The 20,396-nt window shown below is 31.2% G+C and overlaps 1 protein-coding gene across 2 annotated transcripts in view; it reads left to right on the top strand.

The window, feature by feature from the left end:
• The window catches only part of KCNJ3 (potassium inwardly rectifying channel subfamily J member 3), a 185,058-nt gene that overhangs the window by 6,427 nt on the left and 158,235 nt on the right, over nucleotides 1–20,396 (top strand). Inside the window, exon 2 of one of the 2 annotated variants that reach the window (XM_074215958.1) lies at nucleotides 6,923–7,139. The exons of the other annotated variant lie outside the window; for it this stretch is intronic. Coding sequence (XP_074072059.1) covers nucleotides 6,923–7,139 — 217 coding nt within the window. The remainder of the gene's footprint in view (nucleotides 1–6,922; nucleotides 7,140–20,396) is intronic. 2 annotated transcript variants of the gene reach the window in all.

Below are 20,396 nucleotides of genomic sequence, written 5' to 3'. Positions count from 1 at the left end.
CTTCCTGACATATTATTTAAAAGATACTCACACAATTTAAGCTATTGTTTTCTCTGAAATTTCATGTGGCCTTTTCAAATATATTGAAGTAAGATTATTAAGTACAAATTATTTGCTGAGTTAATATATTAAGTATTCATATTTGATTTGGGACCAATAGTGTTTCCTTCAGTGGAACATGTATGTATATCATTTTTAGCATAAACAGTTAAAAGACATACAGAGTCATGTAACCCCTTGCATAATATACCCCAGAGAATTAAATAATATACGTCAGTTTTTTTGTTTTGTTTCTTGCTGTCACTCTAGTTTCACATCTGCTTTCAGTCTATTGGCACACCAAATCTTGATTCTTATCCTGGTCCTTGTCCTACAATGTTTTATTCTCTATTCCAAACTCTATTGTATGTATTTAAAATTCCAGTCCAAAGTAGCTCCTTTTCCCTCCTTACCTGAGTTTTCTCTTTGTACCTTTTAAATACTTAAGAATGGGAAAACATAACGAGAAATGAAAGAATAGTTACCTCTCTTATTCATTCTAGCTTCTCATTCTCTACTATCCTAGGCCACCAATTCTGTCAAAGATATCCACAGAGAATGAAATAAAATGAAGAACTCTACTGTTCTTGACATTTTTTATGGAGGGGGAAGAACAGTTGTAACTAGATTAAAGCTACAATAGAGCAGTCTAGATAAGAAATTGAGAAATAGGAGGAGTGGGGAAAGCAGCAAATTATTCATTTACCTTATATTATACCAAATCTAACTTAAATTGACATTACATTTTAATAGGAGTTCTTTATGAATAGCAATAACTTATTTCAGAAAATGTTTATTGGAAAAAAGCTGAGTAACCTCATTGCTCAGATAAACAGACACTATGCATGAGTGTGGTCTTACAAATTAAACCTGGTTTAATCACTATGATGTGATCCCAAAAGGAAGACAGAAAACAGGCAGTCTCCCTTTAATTTTGCTGTTTCTTCCTTAGCATTCATTTATGTTCTGTAAGTTTAGGTTTCTAAAATGAAGGATTAAACAAAACCAACATTAGAGGTACCTTCAATATTCTCTGTATCCTTGGTGCCCTTTTTGTTCCTGATGGAGACCAAGGTTTGATGGCATGACTTCATACATACATATATATATATATATATATATGTATATATACATATATATATATATATATATGTTATTTTGGTGCCTCTAAAAGTTCAAAGTATTGCTATAGTTCATAGTTCTGTCCATTGTAATTAATATTTGATTACATAAAAAGTTATGCTAAATTATCATATGTACCCACACATAAAATAAAATGTAGGCAGACTTGAAAATAGGTGACAATGTTTTTTATTAAAAAATTTAATAAAATCATAACTAAACTTTTAATATCTTGATATTATATCATAGCTTAAATAATCCAATTTACATCATCTTGATAATTTGTAAATTTTTCCTGATGGACACAGTTTAATTGCAATGATAGTCATACCTGATCTGTGAAAATAAAATAATAAAATTAATTTTAAAAAGTTTGTATTTTCCTATCCTCTATACAATCGGCCTGTAAACATATCACTGGAAATGAATACTTGTAAATAAAATTCATTGTGATATGTTGTCAGGAGCAAGATATAGTGGAAAGCTTACTGAAGATCTGAGTTCAGGTCTCAGATATAAGAATATTTAGTTAGATAACTTCAAATCTCTCTCTGCTCTTAGCTTCTCAAACTATGTAAAGATCTTGTGCACTTATCCTGATTAATTCTGTGGTCTTGTATAGATTTAACATTTTGTGATTTATAATCCCATGAGAACCATTTGCTCTATTGATTTTTAATTGAAAATTTTTATAAAGTCGTAGAACTTGCAAGTTCACAAATTTATATCATAAAACCCCTCTTTCAATCTGATGCTAAATTTACATGCCTTTAGCTAGTCAATTGAGTGAAATATATAAAACTGGTTTTATAACATTGCAAATACTGACTTTTCTAACTATTCAGCTAATTTGAGTTAGTACTTTTATCATGATAGTGATGGAGTACCCCCAAATAAACATTATTTCTTCTTTTTTTAGGATCAGGGAGTCAGTAAAGCTACAAAAAATAAGATGATAAAGCTTGGCACCAAGTCAATGGCATCTTTATTATAAAATATAAAATAGCTCATATAAGAAAGTAGAAGCTAACATTAGCATCAAAGCATTTAACATTTATTCTAATATTAGTTTATTTGGAATAATTTTGTTTACAATAAATTAGATGAAAGTATCATTAGGGAAATTAATGTGTGATTGAATATTGATACAAATAATTTCATTTTGGTAGAAATTATTTTTTGCTTATACAAAATTTCTATGTCATAAAGTTCTGAAAACAAAAGCATTTTGTTCTCCTTCACTTTAACTTTTTTATTTATGTGCATATTTGTATTCAATTGTTAGAAATGATGTATAAAAATAAATTCAAACTTACTGTTCCAAATCAGTCTCTTCAAATGTGTGTTATATAGATAGATTTAGGATCATCTGAATCAATTTTATTGACATAAAAGTCAATGTATATGTTTTTCATGAGATTTTATGCATTATACAGATGTCTGTTTCATGAACAGTCACATCCATGATAAGTAACACTCCATTTATTTGGCAATTTTAGACATGGAATATAAACTCAAACCAAGAGAGGAGGCTGAGCAACAGGACAGATTATCAAAAACCCTTGTGCCCTTTATTCAGATTTTTACTGGTCCTTTCTTAGTACCATTCTTAAATAAGCTTGATTGTCTTAATATACTATTCTTAATAAGCTTGACTTACTCTACTGACGTAATAAAATAAAGAGAAGGGAGAGTGTAATCTATAATAAGCAGATTTGACAGCCTGATAACGAGAGGAAATTGCCAAACTAAAAATAAGGTATGACTCCAAAGGAAAATAATAGGTGTTTAAAACAATGACTGATGAAGAAAAGGTTAAATGAGCAGGGCATTGCTTAAGATCCAAGATTTTAAAAATGTCATAATCCTCACCCTTACAAACTTTTGCTCTAATAGGAAAAATAAGACATGCACGTGAGTAAATGACAAGGTAGAATGTGATAAGCACTAAGAAGTTAAGACAATGAAAATGAAGACAATGAGACTAATAACCAGACTTCATGAGGTATTACTTTCATTTGGGGGCAATTGTAGAAGGCTTTATGGAGGAGTTATTACAAGTGATGGGCCTTATGAGAAAGGAGGATTTTCAGCAAGTGGTCACTGAACAGGTTTCATGCTAAGCATGCAACATGATGTACACAAAAGTGTGGAGCTAGATGTCAGGGCAAAAGTAGAGAAATTTGCATCCACTGGAATACAGAATGAATGATGCAGAAGGAAAGTCTACTGATTCTGGAGTCAGAGGACTTGAGTTTAAATCCTTCTGTAATCTTAACTAGTATCACTTAACCTTTTGGTCTTAATTTTCTCATCTGTAAAATCAGGAGATTGGACATAGTGGTTTCTTCTGGTTTTAGATTTATGACCATCTATATGGTGTACGATTAGGTGGAAAAGAGAGCTGGAGGAAATTGGTAGGTAGAAAAGATAGATTGTGGAGGATATTAAGAGCTAGGTTGAAGAGTTTGTCTTTTATCCTTTAGGTAATGGTAGAACTTTTGAAGGAATTTGGGTATATAAATGGGATTAAAGGAAATTCTGTTCCATTCTGTTCTATTTTTTAAAAATGGGGAATGACTCAATTAAAAAATAATTTTAAAAATAGAGGATCAGAAACATAGAGTTAGAAGAATCTTAGGGATCAACATAAGTTTTATTTGAGTTGTTCCCTTTTTCAACATTTCATGTTCCAATGATACCAGTCAGATATAAATGAAGTAATATTGTAAATATTTTTATAAGCTGTACATCATAGATAAGTTTTTTTTTTTCCATAAAGGCAGGGATAGAAGATTGGAAATATTCTGAGGGAACCGACATGCTCTTAAGAGAATAGGGTTTTCAGGAAAATAGGAGCCCTATAATTTTCTCTGCAGTCAACCCTAGCTTCCCTAATTTAGTGTTTCTACTTATATAATAATAACCAGAACTTGCATTTGCATGGTGATTTCCTCCTCACAATATCCTTGTGAGTTAGAGGAAGTGTGTGAGTAGTTATCTGCATTTTAAAAGATAGAGAAAATGAGGTTCTTAGATATAAAGTGATTTGCCACATGGTCAAACAACTTAAGCAAAAAACTGAGAACTAAGCTTTTAGCCACAAAAATTGAAAACTGAACCTGCATCTCCTGGACTCTTCTTATCCAAAATTTACCCCTTTTACAGAACATTCTCAGATTAGCTTCCTTTGGCCACATAGCATAAAGAATGAAGAGTTACCTCTTCATATATTCAGTTGGTTCATGTTCAGGGAATAATAACTATAATATTAGTTTCAGCAAAAAAGAAATAAGAAAAAAAATAAATCTTCCAGGGGAGGAGAGATCATTCCTAAAATAAAATATCAAATATTTTTGTATCTATGGCATCTACCTTTATTAAAGATAATGTAGAAGTGAGCCTGGATGTCTATATTGAATTTGCCTGTTACCATTAATGATAACTATACCTTGTGTTTGTATAGCACCTGTTTTTAGTAAGTTAGAATATTTTAAACCATTTTTGACAATGCTAATTTTATGAAAAATTGAGGCATAAAAATTGATGAATTCAAGTCACAAAATGAACAAGTCCATTTAAAAGTGGAAGGATGCTAATACTTTCATTTATACTTTTTGTATAGCAGGTTTTTTATAGTTTTTCATTCTCAATCATTAATTATGAATTGATTCAGTCTAGTTTTTAGATGTTAAAAGTTTAGATGTTAAAAGTGTTTGGCTCAGAGTGAATGTATATAACAATTATTCCTGTTTTGACCAGGAAACCCTGAGGGACTTCCCCTCCCAGACTGATTTTATTAACTATACAAAAGAGCATTCTTTTCTTCATTTTTTTCTTTCCTGCCTTAATCATTGAATGGGCATTGCTTCTGTCAAACTGAGAATTGTTAAAGATCTTAGCTTAAAAATCCATGCCATGCCACTGAACTTAGATAGTTCCATAGTAGAATGTAGCCCTCTCTCACTTAAATCCAAGTCACTTGCATGGCATGACCTCACTTCCCTGATGACATGGTTGTCCTCTTCAAGAACGAAAGACAAACAATAGCAATAATGCAGTTGCTCACTGCTACTATAGGCCATCATAGGCCACCACCAGTTTGAAACCCTGTTAAGTTTCCAGGATGAATTCTTATTTAGTCATATTTCTAAAATTTTCCAATTTGCTTTGATCATGTATGATGGAGAGGGAGTCATTTGGACATCTGGGAAGATAAATTAAGCCTTTTGATTTTTTAACTCAAGCTAAAACTACCATTACTACCATTCTTCCTACTACATTGGGTGTGCAGCCCACTTTCTTTCCCCATTTCATCCCCCCAAAAGACCTCAGAGTTAGTTGGACATGAAAACTTTTAAATTATTAGTGACTGCATAGCAGTCCTACCTCCTGGCCATCATTGCTTCGCAGTAAATAAACAAAAATTTCTGCCTTTTGTCAAGCTTGCATCTCTGTCCCTTAATAACAGAAGCAAAAAAAATGAAATGAAATGAAAAAAGATTGAAAGTAAAGAAACATATCTTTCATTTTAAATCTACTGACAACTTTATGTTTACATTGATTTTTATTGGACTTGCTGTGACTTTTTTCGGAATCTGGATACATGAGATTTGACTAATTGTCATTATAAACAATTTCTTTCATTGGAACTTCCTTTATTTTGTAATTATTTGTTGTGTAGAAATGTTTTGTTACTGATATGTTTCATTTAGCTCATTTAAGTAATGTAGCCCTATCAAAAATGATGTTTTGGTTAAGTACATTTCAATTTAGTAAAGATTTTCACAATTGAAATTCCTTTCTTATATTTGAATAGTAAATTTAAAGTATTCAAACAAGATTATAAATATTCTCAATGCCCCTAAAAAATGCTTCTGTGAATTTTTTATATTGAATGAACAACAAAGTACATAAAACAATTTTTAAGAGGAAAGAATAGTTCCTCATTTCTTCGTTATACATATCATTTTCATCACTTGTTAATTTTCAACTATGCTAGAACCTCTACTATGTTCCATCAAGTTTTCTGATATTTTGTGATTTTTCTAATTTCATTGAATTATTGTTATAATTAATAACTTTTCTACTTTAAATTATTGTATGGGAATTATATATCTAATTGCCACTGCCTCCACCCAAAAAACATCCTGACATTGCAGTGAGATACCATGTACTTCTTTATTAGCCCACTTTGTATTTTGTACTAACAATCATTTTGGGGATATACTTTTTTTCCCAAAATTCAGGTGTCAAGAAGATGTAATCATATTAAACTTAATTTCATGAGAGAAAACCAAGATGTAGTAGTCTTCTTGCAACCAAGAAGATGATGGTTTAAGTACCATTTATAATACTCTTGGCTGTATGAACTTGGGCAAGTCACTTATCCTCTCATTGCTCTAAACAATTCTCAAAGTGTTTGAGTTTCATAGAATATGCCAATGTCCTTTGGTAAAGGACCAGGTTTCTTCAATCTATAGGACTAGGTTTCTTTGATTTATAGCTTCCTATGTCAGTGAAATCACCAGCCAGACCCTATCCCTATTCTCTCATGTCATAAATAGTGCATATATTTTTACATGAAAAGTATGGGGATATAGAGCTTCTGCCTATTTGCTATAATACAGCCATATAATGATTTGTTTGGATTTTGTTTAGATAGGGCAAAATTTTGACAGTGATGTGAATTGTTGTTGGGCTATCTTGAACATTGCAGTACTAGTGGTGATTTCTTCTCTTTTTCTGTGTGCTTGTCTAGTCTCGACAGACACCTGAGGGTGAGTTCCTCCCCCTTGACCAACTTGAACTGGATGTAGGTTTTAGTACAGGGGCAGATCAACTTTTTCTTGTTTCCCCCCTCACAATTTGCCACGTGATTGATGCCAAAAGCCCCTTCTATGACCTATCCCAGCGAAGCATGCAAGCTGAACAGTTCGAGATTGTCGTCATCCTAGAAGGCATTGTGGAAACAACTGGTGAGTAAAAAAAAATAGCTATATGATAAAATATTGTATCCATAGCAGCATTTTATTTCTTTCAATTATTTTTTTATACTTGACATCACTTGTCAATAATTAGACCAAAAAACTCCTTGGAATTCAAATGGTTAGTATAAATGAAAATGATGACTTTTTACTTGTTTCCAGTTAAATGAAACTTTCTTTGAATTCTCTGGACAATTAGAATGCCATAATAAAAATTAAATATATCTATATATGTTTATATGTTTATATATTCATAGTTAGAAAATTGGCATAAAATAGATCCTTACAAGATGTTTTTTATTGTTTCTTTTTAATGTAATCCTGGAATATGCTACAAATAAGTCTGTTCTTTATAATTTTATTCCTTTGAGAGAGGAAAAATGACAGTGGGTCCTTGAGATTCTAGTAGAATTGACTTTTTGCTTTATACTTACTATTCCCTGTAAAACTATCGAACATATTAATATATATAATCTTAATTGGAAATTTATTTTTGTCAACAATAATGCACATTAATAGTGTCATAAAGATATTGCTCTAAAAGATGTACTTTAAAACAATGACTTGTTTAAGTTATTTTAATGAAGGATGAGAGTAGGCTAAAGGGTGATGTGCCTAAACTAAAAACTATGCTTGCTGGGACCCCAATATTGAAAGGCTGGGACTGAAGGGTCATGGGGATAGAGATTGACTTATTTCAAGTCAGGGGGTACTTAAGTGAAAACAGTTATGGGCAATGATTCTCAATAGACTCAATGTATATTAAGCATTGACTAGGAAAAATTATCCCAGGTCTTTGGTAATTCAAACACATCTCTTCTAATGTTTTTGAAAATAAATTGCAGTTTGGATAAAGAAAAGAGAAAATAATTTATTCTTTTTCATCCATTTGAAGACTATCATATAAACAAAGAGCTTCAGTCACTTGATTCTTTTTCTTCTGGGTGGACTCCACCAGCACTAAAAATGAATCTTGAATCTTTAAGGCTTTAGGAAAGTTCAGTTTTACTATGTACTGTATTTCTTAAAGGAAACTACTTCTACATTTTCTTGCTGGACATGGTAATCTCCAAGTTTGCCCACTGAATCAAAACTGATCATTTCCTCAAAACTTTAATCTACTTAAGTTGAAAGAAAGATGTCCTCTTATTTAGCTCTTACAGGCAATAAATATTGGTGATTATTTGATGTGAAAATTGCTATTCACACATCTCTAAGTTCAGGATAACTTGTCTCATGTCCTTATTTCAGTCACTTACGCTGTCCTATTATCTATGTTATGTATAAAGAAATGATGGTATTAACTCTTGAGGTGGCACTTTATGAATTGCATAAAAGTGATTTTGCTTTTGAGTAGAGGCATATTAAGAAAAGATTTAGGTGGTACAGTTGATAGAGCACTGACCCCTGCGTCAGGAGGACCTGAGTTCAAATCCGGCTTCAGACACTTAATAATTACCTAGCTGTGTGACTTTGGGAAGTCCCTTAACCCTATTGCCTTGCCAAAAAAAATAAAACAAAACAAAGAAAACATGAAGATTTGCAGAAACAAATAAATATTTATATGTTCAAAGGATCACATATCATTTCCCACTAGATATCCATGTAGATTGTCAGTGATTCAGGAAAGAAATAAAAACTAGGTTTAAAATAATTTATAAGTAAATATTTTTCTATATTATCTATACTTGAATTCTACTTTTTGTGCTATTTGAGCCCCACAAAATTTTCATTTTCTTTCTTGAAATGATGCACTTGGCAAATTAAATAACATACTTTTTATAATAACTAGATTTTTACAGTAGAAATAGTTCTGTACCCATGTTTTCATTGTTTTAGGGAATTCTCAATGTGACAATTCCCTCCACTCATGTGGATGATAAATTTCTCTGTAACTCATTCTCTATGAGAGTATTTGGAGAATGATGTTAAGTGATTTGTCTACAGTTACACAGATGACAAGTGTCAGAGGTGTAACTTGACCTCTGTTTTTCCTGATTCCAAGACAAGTCATTGATATATTATTCCCATGTTGATCAGATTCTTTGTAGATGTATTTTATTCACTAAAACTTTTTGAGAAAAATTTCAAGTTGTTTTTATATTATTTGTTCAATTGATAACATGTTATCTTTAAGCACAACTTAGAGAACAGATGTCAGATAAATTTTTAATTGTTCTATTGTGATTTATGGTTTCATAACTACAAAAGATGATAACTAAGAGTTGAATTCAAGATACTGGATGTCACCTGCACACCTGTTAATAGTTTACCAAGTGTTTATTATTAATGAGTGTACTGATCTAGAATGTGAGTTAAACTAGGAATTTTTTTTGATGGTCTAAAGTAACTTTCATTAGTAATTCTGATGCTTGAATTTATATGTCCAAATTAGGGAATAATACTATACACAATATCTATATTCTGCCTCTTTATTTTTTTCATGAATGGATTAATTTTCAACTCTCATTAGAATACCTAAGATGAGTACTTTATTGATTTGCATGAGGCCATCAGGGAGTTTGTGATAATGAGAATCTTTTAAAATGTTAGATTGGCAACCTCTCACTTTTACTAAACATAAATGACAAAATAGAATTTGACAAGCTTGATTTTTATATTTAGGAACTACTTTTTTACTATTAATAAGAGATTGAAGCTTACTTATAATCTTAATTAAGTCTTGTTTCAAGATATAAAATAGCAAGACAAATATTCAGGAATATTATTTCATATATATAATATATACTTTATTGCAAGGAAAAGTACATATGTATTTTTGTTTGAGTAAACATTCAGAAAATGAGCAAATATGCTATTCAAACTTTGTAAACTTGTTTTAGCAGTTTAACCAGTCTAAAAAAGTACATGAAATTTTTTGAATTCTCTTTCACTCACTCTGCTCTGCTGAAATTTCTTGCAAGAAAATATTTAGTAGATAAACTTTAAGAATATATCTTCATTCATGAATTTTATAATAGTTTTAGAAACTATGCATTAACTAGAATGATAAATTTCATTGCTTTTTTAAAACTGTTAATGTATTGCATAATCAGAAATCATTCTTGAATGTAAGTCCTTTTTATGTTGTTAGATGCCAGGTTCTATTTAATCTAATTTTAGCTATGATTTCCTTTAGACAATTCAATATCTTTACACCTTAATTTCTAAGGTTGAGATGATATTTAAATTTTACTTTACTGGGTGAACTGAAAATTTTATAATTTGATTAAACATCAGAAGTGTTTTATTTTCCCCTTGCCACTGAACATTTCCCAAGGTATTCACATAACCCACACTTGCACATTTGTGATGGCATTCTATTGGAGTTTTAGTGCTTCCCAGTGGGTACCAATCCTATTATTTAGATCATGAGCCCCAACCAATATGTTTCCTTTTGTCAGTCTATAGCTACATTTTTCATATAGCAAACTTTTACTCAGGATGGTGTAGTTAAAACAGTAGGTGTAAAAACATTCATCTCTTAAATTTGAGTCATATTTTGCCATAAAAGTTACACATTTCCATGGGAAAAGTGGGTTGAAACTTTGATTCTAGCAGTAGTGAAGCAAACCTTTCGAATACATATTTGACAAGGTCAGTTTGCAACTCTTGACAAAAGAATGTCTGTTCTGTCTTTTTAACACTCTCATGCAGCTCTCTTGTGGGCAGTATCTCAAACACTCCCCAGATCTTACTCTTATACAAAGTTCTACTATTTTTTCCTACTTGAGAGAGATCATGCCCCTTGAAAATAATTCTTAGCTTGGGCTTCTGAATGCATGGTATGTCACTGTTCCTAATAAACTCTCTCCTTTAGGTCCAGTGGCTATGATGATATGTTGATGGGACAGAGAATGGAGCAAGGAGAGAAGTGCCCCATACCCATTCTTGATGCTTTCTTGTAATAGCCTCATGGGTGCTCCAAAACTTTGTTCAACCCCTCATAACCCCAGGCTCCTTAGGGCTTAATTATTTTTAAAACTCCCAAAGATATAGAAAATTTGATTGCAACACAATGTGGTACTTCCTCTAATTCCATAATAGAAAAGTATTCACAGATTATATAAGGGTCAGGACATAAACTTAACTTTTATATTTATTTTATGACCTCATTAAGACCTCATTTCATTTTAGACCTTCTGCACCTGTATCCAAGTGAACTGTGTATAGGGATTTTACCCCTACCTCTTTTGTAATGAGGGATTCAAATAACTGAGAACTAGAAACACTCAGGACAGAATAATGAAACTACCATGTTGAAGAATAACTGGAATGTTTTTCTACTTTGATGCAATTAAAATTTGTTTTGTTGTTTGTTTATTTGTTTGTTTAAACCCTGTCAGTGTAAAATAAACCTAGATTGAGCTAAGATCTCTCAAATTCTTTTCCATTTGTTCTTCCTGCCAGACTGTAGTCTATTTATATGTTAGGTATCTAAGAAACTGACAAATGTGATTATGATTAGCAATGGAAAGGAAACAAGCACTATTCATGTACCCTTGCTTAGTTTACTAGTGAAAGAAAATTAGGAAGAACTGAACTGCAAATTGGGCAAGCTAGTTTGATTAATTGAGAATTACATGTCATTTTAATTTGATAACATCTCTTTTTTATTTTTTCCTGATGGTCATCATTATCAAGAGTTAAGTTAATACATTATGTGTGATGTTCTTGACAATCTTGTAATTTCGTAATTTAGTTTATCTCAATTCAGGATTAAGCAAGTTAGAAGATCAGCTGAGACCTTGATATCTACTCAGCCAGTGTCCTTACTTAACCTATTAGCTTTACTCTGCATGAGCCTATCTATCATTCATAATTGTACTTTCTCAGGGTGTTGTGACCTTTCAGAATAATGATCATTGGAGAAAGGTTGTCATCATTCTAACACCTTTGCTGGCAAGTCCAGTGGATTTGTTTATATATTGTTTATATATTGAAATATATAATATATCATATATAATTTGTTCATATTTTATATATTATATATTGAAATATAATATACACATAATTTATATATATATATATATATAATTTATATATAATTTGTTTATATATTGAAAAATCTCAAAATAAACTTCTAATAAGTTCCAAAGCTCTTTTTATTCAACTTAGGTTTCTTTCTAATTTTAATAAAACTTTTTAAAAAATTTATTCTTCTTTGGAGATAGCTCTACAGGTACTGTGGAATGATGCTTAGAGAGTCAGACTCAGAAGACCAATGTTCAAAGTGACTTCTTTCACATACTCTCTCTGTGATCCAACATAAGTAATTTAACTTTTCAAGTGCTTGGGACAACTGACTAAGACTCTGAGAAACCCCAAAGTTGTTGAACTACTTTGATAGAGGGTGCCCCTTACAGAGAAATCTTTATAACAATGAAATCATAGATAAAGTCTCTATCCCTGTCCCTAGGCATACCTCAACATAAATCAGATGATGCATATGACAACCATTTTAGTAATATTTGATTTCTACATCTTCATTCTTGCAGGTATTTTCTGTATTTTTAAAAATGTTCTTTCCTTTTTCTTTCTATCCATCTTCTTACATTTTACTTATTATAATTTTAAGTTACTCTTACTCTTTTATTGAGACATCTTGAACATGTTTTTAAAAGTTTCCAATGACTATTTTTGAAGACAAGCAACATTCTCTTCTCTTGGGTGTTGAGAAAACATCTGTTGGCTTCCTTTTTATTCTTCACATACAGCATCTGTTGGAAAAGTGAAACTGGATTTTATGTTCCATCATTAATGAATTGTTTTGTGATTCTAAAATATACTTTTCAACATATGTAAAAATGTAAATATATGTACTTTGTGCAAAAAGTACTTTTTACTACATGTAAAAATGTAAATTACTGCAATTCAGATATCTAGAACCATATTCAAAAGATATTCAATAAAACACCTCCAATGAATAAAGTACTACACTATAAACCAAGCTGAATTCCTTCCCTCCAGGAGTAAATAATTTATTTTTAAAATAGATACATATAAACATACATTCATGTATATGCATATATGTGTACATATACACATAAATACACACACTATCTTTTCTCTTTGTAGAGGATATCAATAATAAATAATCAGGGAGATCTATAATATATTTTTCTTACCTTTTAATTTCATACAATTTTCATTATTCTTAAACATTTTTATATCATGATTTTTATAGCCGAGTTCTGTATTCACTCACAGCTACCTGTTATTTCATCATTTTGAGTAATCCTAAGTACCTTATCCATATTTTGTCAGGTTACTTTGGATATTTATTGTTTGTTGTGTTTAGAGATTAGAATACAAATGGAGATTCTTTTCTTTGGGTTTCAGATCTAATTTAGATTAATAGAAAAAAGTTAATAATAAATCAAGAGGGAAAGGGCTGGTAAAGGAGATATAAAGAACCAAAAGGCAAGGAGATAAAGTGGTAATGAGGGTGGCATAGGGTGGGGAAGAGATTATTAACATAACTATATAATCACATTAAAGGACAGTTCAAATACATCCTCAGGTAATTAAGAGCTATATATTCCTTGGCAAAGTGACTTAATCTCCTTTTGTTTTAGTTGATCAAATGTAAAATGGAGATTGTTGTGAGAATTAAATGAAATCATATTTATAAAAAGCACAGTAACTGAGGCCATGTAGTAGACACTATACAAATATTTATTCCCTCCCTCTCTTTACCTGACTGCCTTTAAAAATCTGCAGGTTGTAAACTTTTCTTTACATAGTTGTCTTAAAACTTTATGTCTGTTTAATATTCTTACAATCAAATTGTGCTACTTGTTAAACCAACTCAATCCACCACCCCAATGTCTGCTGGCTTTGAAATAACTGAAAAACTTTTAAAGGTGTAGACTACAATATCAGAAAAAAAATAGGAAATTAGTGAAACCTTTGTCTGGAAGAAGGGCAGACAATAAAGGACATGGATCACAGGTCACTAAAATATTCTACTTTTAAGAAACTCAATAGCTCACCAAGGTATTGGGAGCCAATAGGGGATACATTAACCTTAGTGTATTCACAAAACACACTGAAGACCTTAAAGACATGATATCAAAGAAGCCTAATGCAAATAAGCATGGGTAAAACCAGTATAAATCTGGAGTATGAATTAAGAAATACTGTCATTCATCATCAAAACCAAGAACAGGATGTGATAGTTACTGTGGAACATTTTGTGAAGATATAATATAAATGCCAAACAAGGATGCCAGTGTTGCTAACTGACAGATAGATATAGAGCATTAAAATTTCTGCACATGCATTACATTCCAGCTAGGACACTATGTTCAGTTATTTACTCTTTTAGATGGGATGATGTTTTGCTCATGATAAAGTTCAAAAAAAGGACAATTAAAAGAATTTCGGGCTTAAATCATTGCTAGATATTATTAGTCATTGAGACAAACCATTTGGGAGTATTCTTTTTGAAAAAGGAAATTTAAAAAAAAAAGAATTATTATTAGAGCAATGGCCAGATTGATAGAGATTAAATAGAATACTGTGAACTTAGCATTAGAGAACATTAATTAGGGAACCTTTTGAAAGACAGAAACAGTAAATTTATGTTGACAGATTCAGACTTTTAATCTGGATCTGATATTACTTCACTGACTCTATCACTGAATTTCCTTTATGTTCCAATTTCTTTGTCTGAAAAACAAAAAAAAAATAAACCTTGATTCTACTTCATAGATTCAGTAACTTGGGGGAGAGAGAGAGTGAGAGAGAGAGAGACTCTGAAGAATTTGTGCAGTTCTGCCTCACTAAAAGCCAATTCATACCTGAATCAGGACATAACCCTGTGATATTGATCCTCTTCAAAATAAAGGACAAACCCCAAGAAATGGAGGGAGCACTGAACTTGGTGTCAGTAGGGTTTGAATTCTTCTTTCACTACCTCTGTCACCATGTTCAAATCACTTAAACTCTGTACTACGATATCCAATCTATAAAATAAGAATAATAATCATTTATTTTATGCCATCATAGTGAGAAAAAAGATGAGACAAAGACCAGGCTTGGTTAAAATTAAAATGCTAGATAAAAATCATGAGTGGAAATTCATAGAAATCTTTTTTTTACAGTATTTCAAGTCTTATTAGCTATAAAACTGAGAAACAATGTCCTGTCTCTGAATTTTGATATTTTAAAGTAAGTTCATACTTTCTCCTTCATTTTTTCAAATCCTAACTTTATTTCATATACTACTAAAAAGCTATTTTGAACAGCTAAGTGGATTTAACCTGACATTAAAATGTGATTTGAAGCCTTATGAAGCCAATTATGATGATATATCATTTTACCTAATAACATCATTATATCTTTTTGATCTAAGTTGTTAACTGGCTCATGTGTTGGTTATAAAAAATGTCATGTTGAACAAAATTAATAAAATTACTTGCTGTCAAGAAGAAGCAAATTGTTTCATTTTTGATATTTATGGTAGCTAGAATGTTGTCTGAACCAGAAGGAGAGGCAACAGGAATCATCAATTTAAAGGTTTCCTAATAGTTTGTGACTTTTTTTGCTATAACTAGAATAATGGAAATAGACAATCACAGTATTTGAAAGAAGGAAACTTAGAGATTGTTCAGTTCAATACATTTGTTTTATAGATTATGAAGCCAAGACTTAGAGAGGTTGACTCACCCAAGATCACTAGTTAATGGAAGAAAGTACAGCATCCCTTCCCCTGATGGCCAGCATTTGTGCTCTTCTGCATTTTCTAATCTCATATACTCTGTTACTAATAATTAACATTTAGAGTAACCTAGCTAGCAGTTGACTTTGAAATTAAGAAGACTTTTGTTCAATATTACTTTTTCCACCAAGTGACTCTGGGTTAGGTAAAAACTTGGAGAGAGAGAGATAGGCAGGGGTTCAGGAAGGACTTCAAACCTTACCACAGTATTTGTTAACGTTGTGACCCTGGGCAAGTCTACTGACCTCTCAGATCCAGAGAATTCCTTAAACCAGTGGAATCACAGCATCTTAAATTTACCTAGTAAATTGTAATGAATGAGAGAGTCTGAAGGAATTGATCTCCATGCTAATGGGGAAAGAATAAGACAACTCAGAATTTTTATGGGGAAGTAGCATCATTTTGTACTTTAAAAAGTGTATCTTTATTGTTCTAGTAATAAAATGAATTTTTGAGTAGCATACTTGGAAACATCAAGTTGGTTATGAAAATTTGAGGTCATAATATAGTAAAATGGTTTTGGAATTTATCCAAGTTCACCAAGATTATCTCACTCAAGAGAAAAGTTAAACTCCTCAAGAACATATGTTTCATATTATAACACATTCATTTTCTATTTAGGATGTGAGAATAATCTGGGTTTTCTTACCCTTTTGAACAAGATTACTGATTTTAATAAATACTGTTAGTTGAAGGACTAATAGAATTGAACTTTGGATTTTGAAGTGTACTATATTTAGCCTTAATAGTAAATAAAATTATATATATATATATATATATATATATATATATATATATATATATATCCTCATGATTCTCTAAATTCACTTCTCCCTGCACCTTTTTCTGACTGGATTTCTGCCTGAAATTCAGTAGTTTGACTACTCCTTTCTATTCAATGTTATTTTTTTTTAATTTCCCAATTCAATTCCTTTCTTTGGATTAGGTCTACATATATCTTTCTTATCCTAAAAAATTATATAAATTCTCACTTCCTCTGGAAACTTTTCTGGTGACACCAGAGAAAATTGATGCTTTTTTTCCTTCTAAATCCTTTTGTAGTCATTAACTGTGGTTCAGTATTTAGCATTTTATTATTTCTCATATAAGACTGATATAGCATAAGTCCATCTCTCTATATATGTATATATACATACACAAACATATATATATATATATTTATTTTTAACCAATATCATATTTTCTCCTATATGTAGTATGCTTAATTTCCTTAACAGAAGAGTAAGCCAAACATTTGGCCTTGTTTATATTTCTAAGTTGAGAATAAATCCTTACTATTTCTCTGCTATTTGAGTCAGTGAAGGTTGACTATTTCTTTGGTCCCTATGTTATATAGCTATAAAAGAAAAGTGGACAAACAAATGTGTACTTTAGTACAATGTGGCCTTAAGTAACTATCTGGCATGTTTATAAATGTAATACTTGAATGAACAACAAGAATATTTATTCATTAATTTGGAAATTTTTATATTATATAGCATTATAATAAAATATTTGAATGGATAATTCATATTTGATAGGAATTAGAAACTCAGTGTGCTTTCAAGTTTTTAATTTTCTATTTCTAATTTCTTACCAGATAACTTTTCACTGGACAATTTTTAATTCATTCCTTTGTTTTTTAATTTGTTTATGTGTTTATTTATGCTATCATATGAGCAGGGGAGGTATTGTGGAGTCACAAAGACATGATCCCTGCTTTCATGAAGATTACAGTTACTAGGGAAGATGGAGCATATAGACAGAAAAAAGGCACAATGTGAGAATGGAATAATAGCATCAGGATGGTTATAATAGTTCATAGTAGGGAAATATTACTTCTAACTAGAAAGATAAAAGATGGATTTCTGTAACACATGTCATTTGAGTCTAAGAAAATAGGTAGCAATTGTATCAGCCAAGTTTAGGGATAAGGACTGAGTATTAAATAGTATTACATTGACCAGGTTAGTCAGAAAGAACTATGTGAGGATAATGGAAACATTAAATAAAAAATAAGTTAAAGGAAGTCCGAAGAGGTCCTTATAAACAGTCATGGTTCAATTTGAGGGAGAAAATAGTCATAGTCTAATTTGAGTAAGAAAAGCTTTATAGAAATGAGTAGTAGGCCAGATAGGTTAGAGTTCACAATATAAGTTCTTGAAAGCCAAGGAAGAATTTGTACTTTATTCAGTAGACAGGCATAAGCCATTGAAACATTTAGTGCCATGAGATGATGTTTTATGATGTGAAAATTGATTCCTACTATTTTATTTTAGGAACGTGATGGAAATGACAAGAAGAAAAACAGAGAGATAGCAAGCCACAAAATATTTTTAGAAAACTGGGAAATCCCAGTGTGGCTATTATAGTTTTGAGAATTTTATTTTATTTTTAATTTATGGATTAAAATAACCATTTCTATAACATAGTATGTAGTGTTTCTGGACCATTTTGGCAGGAAGTGGAAAGCTAAAGCCCTGGTTTTGCATTCTTGGTTGAGTGACCTTGGATCCATAACTTCCTTTCTCTTATGTGTATTTATTTCACTTGTTAAATGAGAGCATAGAACTCATTTTTTCTTTTTTTAAGGATCTAGATTTATTTTATATTAATATAATAATTTTGTTATAAGAGTAAACATAACTCCCCCCTCAAGAAGATGAGAAACCTCAAGAACTGTGAGAGAGACAAAAAAAAATATACTTCAGTCTGTGTTCAGATTCCATTGGCTCTGTCTCTGGGGTGAGTTGCTTTCTTTATCATAAGTCCACTAGAGAATTTGCTTTAATATTTTTCCCACAGTTGCTATTACTAGCTGTATTTGAACTCAGTTTTTTTTTAAAAAAAACTTGAGCATTTCTATGACTTTCTGAATCAAATGTGCAAAATTTCTATGTGTATGCAGCTACAAGTATGCACAAAGATGAGGTAACAAAGGTCTTAAAGATAATTCTGAACCTATCATTTTACAGATGAGGAAACTGAGGTTTCAGAAATACAAAGGAAAGTGCCTACTCTTGGATAAATTCAGAAAGACTAATCATCCAAAAGTTGGCTATTGCCATGGTCAGCAGCTAATGTATATAGTTTTCTAAGTCCACTCAACTTTCTGAGGTCAATCATTTCCTTTGCTTTTGTCTAAGAGAAATTTTTTTCAATAGTCATGTATATATTTTCACCAGCTTTTTGGTTTTCTTTGTAATTACCTGTATTTTATTTTATTTATTTCAAAATATTATGTATACTATCTACATCAGTTTACTTAGACATAAGCTATAGTAAAACACAAAAACACAAAAACCAGAATTAGAATATCTTTGAGGTTCTTTTCTGAAGGTCAATCTATTAACTATCATTAAAAGTGAGACTTTGTGCCTTCCTGAGATATGATGTTTGGTAAAAATGAAAAGTAAAAATTTTATGGCCATGTGTGGTCTAAATGTGAATCTATTCTAGGAAAACAGAGTGAAGAGCATAGGATAGAAGCTATAGGGTTTTACATGTAAGGGATGGTGAGAAGATCAATGGATCATTGAGTATATAGAGGGTAGTCAAGTTTAAGAAAGATAAAGTACAATTTAAAAAAAAATCTAGAAAAATATAAAGGGATCAGTTTGTAAAGGAACTTAGGCAAATAGAGGATTACATATTTGATTCTAGAGGTAATAGGGAACTTTTGGAATTTACTGATTTGAGGGAATAGTGGGGTGATATGATTAGATCTAGGCTTTAGGGAAATTGGCAATTCAGGGAATGTATGGTATTAAATAATTATACTAATGCCACATTCTTAGCCTCCACTGCCTCTTTAATTTGTTCTATTCCTCTACAATTCCATATTACTCAACAGCTACTCTGCTTCCTCTTGGACAAGAGGGCTGAATATTATTCATAAACTTCCACCTAATAAGGGAATGTGATCCCACCTGGAACATTGATAAGAGGTTAACTCCAAATGTGAGTGCCTCAAACTGTGTCTGCTATAGAGTTCAAAGAGCCATCGACTGCTGAAGCATCAATGGAAGAGATAGAGAAGGAGGGTGTGAGTGAGAGCAGTGGGTCTTCATTTTTTTGGGGTAAGATTTGTGTGTTTGTGCATATTTATGTGCAGGGTGTGATTCCTTCAATTATCCTCTTCTTGCCATTACTGATATATTTAGGATCACTTTTTTTCTTTGGGATAGTGAGGGAAGAGTTCCCTAGATTACTTCTCTGCTGTTGACCTAGAATTTATCATTTCTATTAAAGACTAATTTCAAAGTGCTTTTAAGTAGCATAGCCATTTCAGCATCTGTTCACCAATTTACCATTATATTAGCTGTTATTAACTAACAAATTTATTTAAGATCATCTTAATGATATAAAAAAAGAAAGATAGGATTAATAACCAAAAAACCAAATGCTTGTTTAATTTAGAGAGCATTCAATATATTGTCATCAAGTTACTTTAAAAAAATCTCTTTTAAAATGTCTTTAATTTATTTTGTGTCAAATGTGAAGTTCTTTGAAAAGGTGGGAGA

This window comes from Macrotis lagotis, chromosome 1 (assembly GCF_037893015.1).
Source record: "Macrotis lagotis isolate mMagLag1 chromosome 1, bilby.v1.9.chrom.fasta, whole genome shotgun sequence".
NCBI lineage: Eukaryota > Metazoa > Chordata > Mammalia > Peramelemorphia > Peramelidae > Macrotis > Macrotis lagotis.
This window is presented reverse-complemented; position numbering and strand designations above follow the sequence as displayed.